The following is a 12357-nucleotide window of genomic DNA, read 5'->3' as shown; positions in this document are numbered from 1 at the left end:
GTTTCTGACGTCAACATCCCTAAAATGACACACGGCCAAGGTACACGCTCGTGTGCTAGGCCATGTCTCTCACACGACTGAGACACACGGCCATGTCTCTGCCCATGTGTTTACTATCATGCATACTGACTTAAAATTTTTACACATAGGGGACACACAGCCGGACCACATGCCCATGGGCAGACAGTACGTCACACACAGTCTAGACACACGCCCGTGTGTCTACCCGTGTGGACAATATAAGGCTATTTACCAAGCCTATTTGCCACCCTTACTTACATAACCTGCATAGCAGCAACCAAAATCAAGATAAGACTATCCCAAGCAATCAAATTAGCCACAATAAACAACATTCCATTAGTGCATTTTACTCATCTATGAAAATAACACCTTTGCGTATAAATCAAAATGAATATTAGCCAGCATTCAAGGCTTAATACAACATGAAGGGTTCCAACCTAAGCCAACACATTTGGTCAGTTTTCAATGACACAAAAATAGCAAAGTCTAAGCCCTATACATGCCATATTCAAAAATATGAATCAAACTATACCGAAAGCTTAGATTGATAGTGTGATCAATATCTATGACTTTCGTTGATCCTTGAGCTAGATAGGCGGCACTATAAAAAAAAGGGGGGAAAGGAGAGGGAGTAAGCATAAAGCTTAGTAAGTTGCATATAAATAATTATACAACAATGCTTTACCATTCATCAACAAGTATCATAATACACAAGTGGGCATAAACAAAACTTACTCATCAATATTCAATACACATCATATAGCATACAATGTGGCTCACATTTTATACATACCAAATAAGTACTTGTACCACTCACAACACGGTTATACTTTCCTCATTAACTAGAAATCAAAACTTTCACCGTTGAATCATTCAGAATGCTATCGGATATTCCATAACCTTAAACGTGGGGTAAGGTGCCGATGCCATATCCCAGACATGGTCTTACACTGGTTCATATCTCAAGTCGATGCCATGTTCCAGACATGGTCTTACACTGGTTCATATCTCACGTTGATGCCATGTCTCGGACATGGTCTTACTGTCTCGTAAGCGATGCATGTCCCAGACATGGTCTTACACTGGCTCTCATAATGTGGATGATGCATGTCCTAGACATGTCTTACACTAGCTCACAATAACCCCTATGTCATGGCATGAATATCCGATTTATTTCCTAGGTTCAAAGGGGAACTCTGTTATCTCTATTGTCTTCATGCTTTCTCAATTCCAGAATCAAGCAATTCATGCTATATTAAATTCAGGTACAATTCAACACATACATTAACAATGTAGTTGTATTATTTACATACAACTTACCTCGGATTACAAAATATGACGACTAGTCGATGTAGTTGATTTGTTTAGCTTTCCTTTAGTCTAGGTTCGAATTCAGTATTTCTTGATCTAAAATAACAAAATGCACTTATTTAGTCACCTTATCAATCTAGGCACTCTACAATACATAATTGGGAAAAATGACTAATATGCCCCTAGACTTTTACAAAATGACCATTTTACCCCTAAGGTTGAAAATCAATTTTTATCGAATTTCTTCACACTTTAAGCCTAGTCGAACCCTTTCTACTCTTAAAGAAACTCCAAATTCCCTCTTGCTATTTCAATAAATTTTGAACTCCAATTCCTAATCCTCTTTGATTTTTATCACTTTTGAACCTTAAACCTCTATAAAAGACCAAGAAAAACACCCAAAAATACCATAGTTCCTCCATTGTTAAGCTTTCGAGTTTTTCGAGTTTTTGATCAAACGCATAGATTTTATTCATCTAAGGTAACAATTAAATTCGTTATGAGTTTTTAATGTTATCTAGACTTAAAACTAAGTTTTTAGTTGTTAAAACACATGTTCTTGATAAAAGCCGAAAATCGGGTCATTAATGGTTAATTTCAGGTTTGTGGATAAAAACTAGATTTTAAAGTGTTTCTCAACTTGTTTTAACATGATTAGAAGCTTTCTAAAGTTAATTTGAAGTTTCGTTAAGAAATTCTTAAGTTTTAATGAATTTTTACTATTAAGGTCAAAACTTGTCGAAATATTTCGATACCTTAAAAAGTGTAGTTTTGTGTATTATAAAAGATGATAATTAGCCATAGATGAATATGTAGATGAACAAAATTTGTTTCGTGCGAAAAGATTAAGTGTAGACCGAGATATTCGAATATAAAATTTTCTATGCTGAAAGTTTTGGTTAAAAGATAAGGTAGTTTAGGCTTATCTTTGTGACTATTTTAATGAAGCTGATGACTAATTGTTGAATGTGTGTTTGTGTGGTTTGTCTTGTTGAAGCGTCGAAGTCAATAGGACCTTCAACAAGTAGAGATAAAGGAAAAGAAAAGCTTGTCTAAGTTTTTAGTTTTTGACAAAAGCATATATTTTGGTGAGTGTTTAGATTAGCTGCTCGTAAGCGATTCATTGTGTTATTTGGGAATTTAGAAGTAGCCTAAACCCCTTCTTTAAATTTCGAGTGTAAGTGTTCTTTTACCTATGCTAAATATGTGATAAATATGTTTGTGAATTGTGATAAAGAGAGTTATGATGTGACAAAATATGAACATGTTGTGATGACTATTGTGACGGTAAATATGAGGGTATGTTATTCATGCCATGTGACAGTGTGTATAATGTGCTAATGATATGGTTATGCAGAGAATATGTATGAATAATTGGTAAAGTAATATTTGATGATAGTATGGGTATTTTGGCCTTGTGACTTATGAAACCGTTGGATATTGTTGGCATGCCATAGGATTGTGAGTACTCATTTATATGTGTTGTGATATTTAGGGCGTTGAGGCCCAGGGATAGTTTTTGGAGAGATAAGGGAATGCGAGCTAAGCTCCATTCACTGGGATATGTGTGGTTGATGTGTTGGAGAGTGTTAGCTATAAACTACACTTATGGGATATGTTCGACTCTACGAGTCTATATGTGGTCTATTGGAGATCTGTGTATCCAATTAGTGATGATAGAGCTCACTTTTATGTTTCATAGCTCAAGTTCCAAATTATCTTAAAAAGTGTATATATGTGTAATGTGACGTATGCCTAAACGAGTATGTGGATGCTAATTATTATAAATTACGTTTAAATGGGATTATATGTGACTATATGTGATTAATATATATCGGAATATATGCCTAATTATTCATATACAAATGTGTAAAAAGGATACATGAAAGATGATTAAATATGTAAATTATGGCACTAAGTTAAAGACGTTTTGGAAAAATGCTATAAGTTGTTGGTTGATGCATGACGACTTGTTTGCGTAGTGATTATTCTGAGCATTCACTGAGCTTGTTAAGCTCACCCATTCCTTTTAAACCATTGCAGATAAGTAGTGCCAGTGTGAGCGGTTTAGTCTTGAGGAGTGATCCAAGCCAGGAACTTAGTTGCTATTAGTAGGTGTTATTTGTTTAATTGGGTTTTGGGAATAAAAGGCAATGTGGTAGATGTTATGTGATTTTACTATGAATTTTTAGTTGATTGCATGCCTATTATGATTGATATTTTGTAGACTTGAAAATATGATGTTTGGGACTGCCATTTGAGGTATTTTGGTGTGCATTTTATAAGGTATTTGATGCATGACATTTAAGATTAATCGAGAATAATCAATGTGTTGATATATGTTATATTTTTAAGGTCTAGAATAGAGGGATCGATATTCGGGCTTTAAAAAACAATACCTCTGCTAATTTTGAATTTCAAGAAGTTTGTTTTGCTTGTAGGTATCGATATTTTATCTCGAGTATCGATATTCGGGGTGAAATTATCGATTCTCTGTCAGTGGTATCGATATTTTTCGAAAGTTGGGTTTTTGAAACAAGAAACAATAAGCTAATTTGGTATTGATTTTTCCAAGTGGTATCGTTATCACTTGAAAGAAATATCAATACCACTCTTTTAGTATCGATACTTACGTAACAGTTTGGAAAATTTGACGATTGGTCTAAATGCATGTAGAATTATTGTTATAAGACCATGTGATGTATGTTTAGTATGTAACGATAATAACTAAAAAGTAATATTGACTTAACACCTATATGAATACTAAAATAGAAGACATTTCTTTTACAACGAGATTTTAAAATGTTTTGTATGACACGAATGGTGATGTGGCATTCTAATATTCGAGCTTGGCAACCAGGCCGAGTATAGGGTGTTACACTCATGGTTTCAAGACATGACTACCAAGCTTAATAGCTTGACACAAAATTCATATCTTAACCCCACTTTCGAGTACTTTTAACTCCGAACATTCATAAGTGGGCCCCATTAATCACGTTTCCATCTAATTGCATAATATTGCTCAATTTTCTTTGAAATTCAACTATATAATTATTGTCTATATCTTAACTGAGTTGCTCTGATAACGAATGTAGCATTCTACATTTAGATCCGTTGAACGAATTAAGTATAGAGTATTACAAAATTATGTAAATACACAATTTACTAAATAATTATTGTCATAAAATTTGCTTATTGTCGAAACAATTTTAAAAATCATTAGCATACAAATTAACCGTGGTAGCATGTTATATTATTGAATATGAATTACATATAAATTAAACAAATTTAGCTTTTATAGAAGTTAAAGAGGTCAAAGAAAAGTCTCATGAATAATATGAACTCAAAATATAAAAATCATATGTATGATAGGTTATTTTGAGATTACAATAAATAAGAATAATTTGAGAAAATCTAAACTCCAAAAACTATTTTGACCTTAGAAAAATAAACTATTTTAATTAAAAAGGAACCCAAGCACATTGTATAAAAATAAAAGGAGGTAACCTAAAGAAATCAAATGCAACGAAACACTGAAGTTACATGGGCGACATCCATTGAAGATAAGAGGGATACAGTTTTTTTTTTCCTTTTTAATATATTTTCTTTAGTTTAAAGTGTATAGCTGACCAAAATTTAAAAAAAAAAAAAGAAAAAAAAGAAGAAGAAGATAAAATTGTTATAAAATGAAGATTACTTTCGAAATCTAAGATTGTCTAAGAGATGGCATTGAGATTACCTCTATGTTTCATAAGCTAAACACAGTTGAGAATGTAAAATTAATGGCTCAAAGTAATATTTGGAATTCAAATGTGAGTATTATGTTCTCATATTACTTAAACCAAATGCCCTTAGAGTCATAAGGGCATCAAATTCTTCGAAAATAAAACTTAAAAATCTAATGTTTGTTAAGAGAAAAAGCATGGAAAATAGGCCATTAGACATCAAAAAGCAAAAATAAAAATAAAAAGTTTTAACAAGATCCTATATAGCAAATTACAGGAGTTTATAGCATATGTACAACATATCTACAAAACTAAGGAACAAATTAGTTACTACATATACTAAAACTGATCTAAGAACAAAAGGGAAACCTACACCCGATACTATAGGAAGCTATGTTCTAAGGAAAATCATGCAGCAATTTATAGACAAAATCAACACCTCCGGGGAAAGCTTGCCCTATTTCCCAACCCTCAAACCCCCTTTTAAGAAAAGGGTTAAAAAGAAACAAAGAATAGAGTTCATAATGTTAATGCATATAATTGGAGAGCTAAAGAATATATGAAAAGAGAGCTCCAAAAGGACCAATAGAGGGACCAAAAAAAATAATAATAATAATAATAAAGAAAATATAACAATATTTGTCAGTTTTCATGTCTTGCCTTTACCATGGAACCTTCTCTTTGATTTCGGAAGTGACCAAGAAGTTGTTGTGCCTGCAAAAGTAAACAAAAAAAAAAAACATATCATGTGCATCCAGAAAATTTCCTTTAGATTAAACATTTATCAAAGAAGTAATCCATAAGCAAGCGTCAACTTTGAGATTTATTGAGGTTTACAAGAAAACCTTATGCCTTCCTGATGTCCCTACTTTCCACAATAGGTTTTGGAAACACCAGTCTTTCAACCCTTCTAACATGTCATAATATGAATAAAATAATGCTAGGTCCAATTTATTATAAATAATTAGACACATGGTAGAACGGCTCCTCAATAGAGTTCATCACACAACATATAAGCAATATAGTCCAAATTCAATGTATCGTGAAATGACAACAAAATTAAGGACTATAAGAACAATTTTGCTTATTACATCCAGATCAGGAGCAGACAATGCAGGGACCATAGCACCATAACAGAAAAAGGGGAAAAACTAAGCTGCATACCTTTTCCTTAGCTCTTGGTGTGCCAGACTGGGACAATGCAACAAGGGGTGGCACAGCACCTTCTTGCAAAACCAGGGTACAAAACTTGGGACTATTAAGGCATAGTTGCAGTAATACAGAGGCAGCATTTTCCTTTCCCCTACGTGATCCTGATTCAATAACTTCAACTAGTATGGGAATGCCACTTTCTCGTACAATTGCCAGACGCCCTTCACCAATTGTTGACAGGTTCGAGAGAAGAGCGACTGCCTTGTCAACCATCCCATTATCAGGATCCATTAACTCAACAAGGTATTTTACTGCACCTGCTTGAACTATACGAGCTTTATTTTCATGAAAGATTGATAAGTTAAACAAAGCAGTAACCGCATCCTTTTTTCCTCTCAATGTTCCTGAGGACAAAAGATTCACCAAGGCTTTGACAGCACCTGAACGTCCGATCCTTGCCTTGCACTCTTCCAACACAGAAAGACTGAACAATGCTGCTGCAGCATTTTCTTTTGCTCCATCATTTCCAGACTTTAGAACATGAATTAGTGGCTCTATTGCTCCAGATTTTGCAATCACAGCCTTATTATCTTCATTAATCGAAAGATTCAAAAGGGCTGTAACCGCATGCTCTTGTGTTATCTTTACCTCCGAGTATAAGAGAGGAAGTAATGGTGCAATAGCACCACAGCGTCCTATAATTATACGATTGTCCATGTTGTGCTTTGCAAGGAGACGTAACTCTGCAGCAGCTGTAGTTTGGACTTCATTTGATACGCTTTGAAGGTTGTCAACTAGATTCTTCACATGGGAACTAGTGATCAAGTCATCACACCCTGGCCTAGAAAATGCACTGGAGTATGCTCTGTTATAATTATGGTTTCCAATGACTGCATCTTCTATTTTTGTTCCAGAAACCTGCAACTGCTTTCCCATTATCGAGTGAGAAACTCCATATTCTTTTGTTGAATGAAAATTGCCAAGGCTCTTAGATGAAATTTCAGCTAGCTCATTCATTTCATTCTTCTTTGACCTCATTGACAAGTCATTTGCAGCAGGAGTAGGTGCATAATCAACACTGTAGATTGTACTCGAGGCTGACTCAGTCCTGTTGTGAACATATGATTGATCAGGAGATTGGTGGTCATACTTGCCGGTCTCCCTGCTTTGGAATCTGTTGCATTCTCCACTAAATCTGGAAGAGCTGTCAATCATCTGCTTCTCTAAACCATTTCCAACTTCAAGAGATGACCTCGATGCGGAACTACTACTATAAGAATAGGTTAAATCTCGAGAAGATATATGGTTTGAAGGAGAAGAGATTGAAACAAGGTTAGCATTGGAAAGTTGTAAGTTATTTTCCTCACACCAACTTGTTACCATTGCTTTGACCGTGTAATTTGGAATGAGATTTTTATGTGCGAGCGTTTGACGGGTTTTTGGGCAAATGGTCAGGCCACTATCAAGCCACTTTTGGATGGAGGCCCTGTCATAAGTTTGCCCAGAAGCAACAAATACAGGATCCAGCATGAGCCCCAATGACAGGGGGCAGAGGAAGCCTGGAGGTATCAAAATGCCACTTGTGGGTTCAAAGTGCTCAATCTTAAGCATATAATCTCGTATATGGGAGATGAGATCCATAATCTGATTGATTTGATCTATTTTCAGTTTTGCATTGTTGACTTGCGCATCAGTTCTTTCCCTTTCCAAAGCCAAAGTTTCTTTCAGCAATTCCAGGTTTGACATCAGGTTTAGTGATTTCATAACATTTATCAGATGATCTGTGCAGGGAATAGCATCATCTTTTTTACTTCTCAAAGCCTGTCCTATATTTTCTGATGGTCTCTCCTGCTCCATACTTTTAATTTCCCGCATACAGTGCTGAAACAGTTGAACATCAATTAGTCTGACTACTAAAATGCTAACTCAGCACTGAGAAAGTGATAGTTGTTGCCATCCAGATACCTTTAGTAATTTCTTAGAGAACAAATTTTAGGGAAAAAAAAAAAAGAACAGCATTTTTGTCATCCACATGTAGAATGAAGAAAAAGACACTGATTTTTTTCATACCTGTACACTGGTTATACTTGATGATGATGGAGTTGACTGCAACAATCTATAAAATATGCGACATATCTGAAGTGAAGAGCTTTGCATTTTTGTCAGAAAAGGTTCACTCTGGAGAACCTGCATGGTTTTAAGTGTAAGAAATATGATAGTACTAGAAGCCTCAAAATCCTATTTCTTGTACACAAGGTATTCATAACATATTTCAACATCCAATATTTAAGCTTCTTTTTCCTTTTGGGTGACTGCACCACAGAAAGGGGAGAAGTCCTTTTCCCTCTCCCCATCCCATTTGTTTTACTAAAATGCTACATGTGATTGCACGAAAAACATGAATAAAAGAAAAACACTTTCTAGCAATGTGATAAACTGGAATAGCTTGGCCATTTTACGACTCTTTAAATGTTCTTCAAAATTATTTCATTTTAATAACAAGATCACACCATCTTTATTACTTCTAAATTAGACTGTTGCATTTGCATGATATAGATTTTCTTGCATTCTGCAAGAAACCGGGTCATAGTTGCAATCACTATTACGCTCCAGTAGTAAGCTGATAGTCGCTATCTTCTCTTAGGTAGCAGCACATGGGAGTAGCAAGAATCTGCCTCCCGCATAAGATAAGAAGGGGCGAAGCGCTAGTTAGTGGGAATAGTCCTTTCCTGGGCCCCTGGCGAGAAGACGGCTCACGGCTTGCATGTACAAGATCATAGTGAAATCGCAGCTTCACCGCCGTTCGCGCTGATCCCGAGCAGCGTGTCATTCAAATTCTCTTCTATGAACTATAATATTCTACAAACTGAATCTTCAGAGAATCTCAGTCTGAAGGAGAACATTTAGATCCTTAATACTGATTATGATCTTCATTAAAGTGACCGAGCATCAATCCTAAGATCATCAAGCATATCTAAAATGTATTCAGTAAAGACTAAAATGAAACTTACCCTGTGAATTTTGCTCATCTTAGGACACCAGTTCTCCATGTATTCTCGAGCCTCATTAACAAGCATATCTAGCTCTTCGCACTCTTTGCATAGAATATCATCTGAAGGTATCTCGCACTCAATAACATCATCAAGCAGTGGTTTCAAAAGTTTTAACACAATAACCATGTTCCTATAATCCTTTTCGACAGGAGCAACTTTTATTGCCTGACATGATACCAGATGAATGAATCGAGATATACTGTTTACAAGACATCTCACTGAGGTTGTGTCCATCTGACCTGCTTTTCATGGAGCATATCAGAAAATTTAAAAAATTAGTACAAGAGTGCCCTTTAAAAAACACAAGTTTGCATCTTTGATTGTGTTGTCTTTTTCCCATACTCTCAACTTGAGCAGAAAGATCGTACACAGACAAAAACATTCACTGCTGTAAAAATTATTAGTTTGCCACCGCCATGGAACTTGGCCTTGTTTCCCTACATTGTAAGAAAATCCACTTTGACTAAATTTCCAATTTAAATATGTATGATATTTTCAAATTTTAAGTATAAAACAAAAGGCTTCTGACTATTGCCAATGGGAAGAACACACATCAATTATTCTAGAAAAAATATCATTCATTGCATTTTCCATGATGACTTTTTTCTCATAGAGTCTAAGGAAACGTTAGACTGACTTTCCAACAAAAGATAAAATAATATAAATAAAATAAAAGATCAGATCAGATCTTCCCTTCATCAGAAAATATAATAGCTTGGGGAGTGAAAAAAGGCTTTTATCTACTGGCCTCAATGAAAAAGTACACACATATAACCACTGATCTTGAATGACAAAATAATAAAGCTACTAAAGTCTTATACGAAAACGGTTGTGAATAAAAAAAAAAAAGCTTGATAAAAGTGTAAAATATAATACACAGCTCCATTGTTTCTTAAGAGAGGGAAAGAAACAAAAAAAAAAAAAAAAAGAAATCTTAAAACCTCAAATTATTCATTTAGTAGCTGAAGAAAGCTTGATAAGAGTTTTGAGCCCAACAATATCAAAAGCTGAGTATAAAAGAGCTACTATGAGATCAAGAAAAGGGTGTTATGTAAGCTCACTGAACCAAGGTAAAAAATAAAGAAATTTTTTTTCTTAACTTCAATTAGAAACTTGATTCAAATGCTACCCAAGTCCATACTTATGAACTAACAAAACACAAGAACAAAATTCACCTGAAAGCAGGAGCATTTCCCAATGCTTAAATCCAATTCAAAACAACAAAACCAGTTTATATAAAGAAAACAATCAGCAAAGTACCTTTTAAAAATATACAAAATGTATTGAGAAATCCACATTTAAACACACAGAGCAAGCCATCTTTTTAACATTGAAAGCATACCTCTTTCTTGAAGTTGGTTTACGCTTGTAAAACAAAGAAAGCACAGATCCTGATGTACATTTGAGTAATGAAAAAGGAAAAAAAATGAAAATGAAAAGAAAATCCCTTCAATGGAAATGATCAAAATTTACATCTTTAACATTCAAGCTCTGAATTTTTTCCTCATAAGGCTGCATAAGAAAAAGGGGAGAGCTGCAGAAAACTGATAAAAAAAATTGAAAAATAAATAATAAAAAAAGTAAACTGGGTGGGCCCTGTTTGGTTGATGATTTGTTGGGTTATGACTTATTGAGTAGAAAATTAATTAAGAGTGGGGGAGACTGATTAATTAAGATTTAGTATTTAATCAAATGATTAGATAAAACAAAGACAAGAGCTAAGTCAAGGGGGGAGGACTCATGTCATTATTTTTTTTCTATTTTTTATGTTTTGGTAAAATAATAAATTTTTTTTCTATTTTGTTATGTTTTGATAAAATAATAAATTTAACTCTCAATTTTTATATATGTTAAATTGATTTTTATTTTTTAGTTAAATTTAATCATTAACATTTCAAATAATATTAATTTTTAATAGAAATACTTACTAAAAATTTAATTTTTTTAATGATGTTGGCGTAGCAACCTGACAATATACGTATATTTCATGCTGATATGACACTATTTATTTTATATGTCACGTCAATAAATAATTTAAAATTTTAAAAAAAAAATTCAAAAAATAAAATAAAATTCAAATTAAATACACATAAAAATTCAAAAAAAAACTAGCAAAAAGTATATATGTATTATTATGCAAGTTGTCATGTTTAAAAAATTAGCATTTAGTCAATATTTTTGTTAAAGAAATAATCCAACTCTTTTTTAAAGGTATATGATCAAATTTGACTTTTTTTTAAAAGTTAAAAGACCAAATTTAGTTAAAAATAGAATAAAGGCTAAATTGACAAAAAAAATGTAAACATTAAGGATTTACTTGATAGAGTAGAAAAAAATTGGAAGGATAAGAAATTGAACCAGTAACAAACTAAAAGGATAAAAAATATAAATTGTCTTTCCATAGATTTGCTTGGTAGGAAAGATAAAAAAAACGAAAAGAAAAATGATTTTCTTTCCTCATGTTTTGATAGAGTTGAAAATTGAAAGGAAATAAAATAAAATATTTAAAAAATACATAAATTTGAAATAATATACACATCTCTCTTTTTTCCTCTCATCTTATCATTCAATTTGGAATGATTAGTTTTTATGTATTAAGATGAGAATTGATCATCTCTTCTATTTTGTTTCCTCTCGTTTTTCTTACCAACCAAATACACTCAAAATTTATTTTCTTTTCACTTTTTCACTCCCTCCTTCCATCCTCACTTTTCCACCCAACCAAATATACCTTAAAGACTAAATTTATTTTTATGCATTATTTTTTATCATTATTCAATTTAATATTTGATTTATATTTATCATTAAAAAAAACTAATCTTTAGATGCCTAATAAGCCTTAAGAATAATGATAAATTTAGTAAGGTTTTGGCTTTTTGTTACTTTGATTCTATTTTTTATAATTCTAGTCTTCAACCTTTAAAATGTAGTAAAATTGTTTGTTTGAGAATGAAAAAGTTTATTAAACCATTAAAAATTTTAACATAAGTGATAAGTGTACAATTTCCAATTTATTTGTTATACTTTTTCTCTTGAATTTTTCTATTTAAATTTTTAATTCTATTATTTAGACTATATTTTATTTATTATTGATT

At 33.0% G+C, this 12357-nt stretch overlaps 1 protein-coding gene across 4 annotated transcripts; it reads right to left on the bottom strand.

Annotated features, from left to right (window-relative positions):
• Nucleotides 1–5290: 5290 nt before the first annotated feature.
• On the bottom strand, nt 5291–10808 carry LOC107952867 (U-box domain-containing protein 3). Of its 4 annotated transcripts, none has more exons than XM_041116910.1 (6): nt 10605–10808; nt 9605–9699; nt 9221–9504; nt 8280–8396; nt 6222–8090; nt 5291–5771 (listed from the first exon to the last, which is right to left on the bottom strand). In XM_041116910.1, exons 2-6 carry the CDS (start codon nt 9642–9644, stop codon nt 5700–5702), a joined length of 2382 nt encoding a protein of 793 aa, XP_040972844.1. In that variant the 5' UTR covers nt 9645–9699; nt 10605–10808; the 3' UTR covers nt 5291–5699. The 4 variants fall into 4 exon arrangements, with proteins under 4 accessions (XP_040972844.1, XP_016743556.2, XP_016743559.2 ...); XM_016888067.2 differs by having other exon boundaries at nt 9221–9501; XM_016888070.2 differs by having other exon boundaries at nt 9631–9699.
• Nucleotides 10809–12357: the final 1549 nt, after the last annotated feature.

The sequence above is a fragment of the Gossypium hirsutum genome, chromosome A07, assembly GCF_007990345.1.
Source record: "Gossypium hirsutum isolate 1008001.06 chromosome A07, Gossypium_hirsutum_v2.1, whole genome shotgun sequence".
Classification (NCBI taxonomy): domain Eukaryota; kingdom Viridiplantae; phylum Streptophyta; class Magnoliopsida; order Malvales; family Malvaceae; genus Gossypium; species Gossypium hirsutum.
The sequence above is the reverse complement of the archived record's forward strand: the minus strand, read 5'-3'. Positions and strand labels throughout refer to the sequence as shown.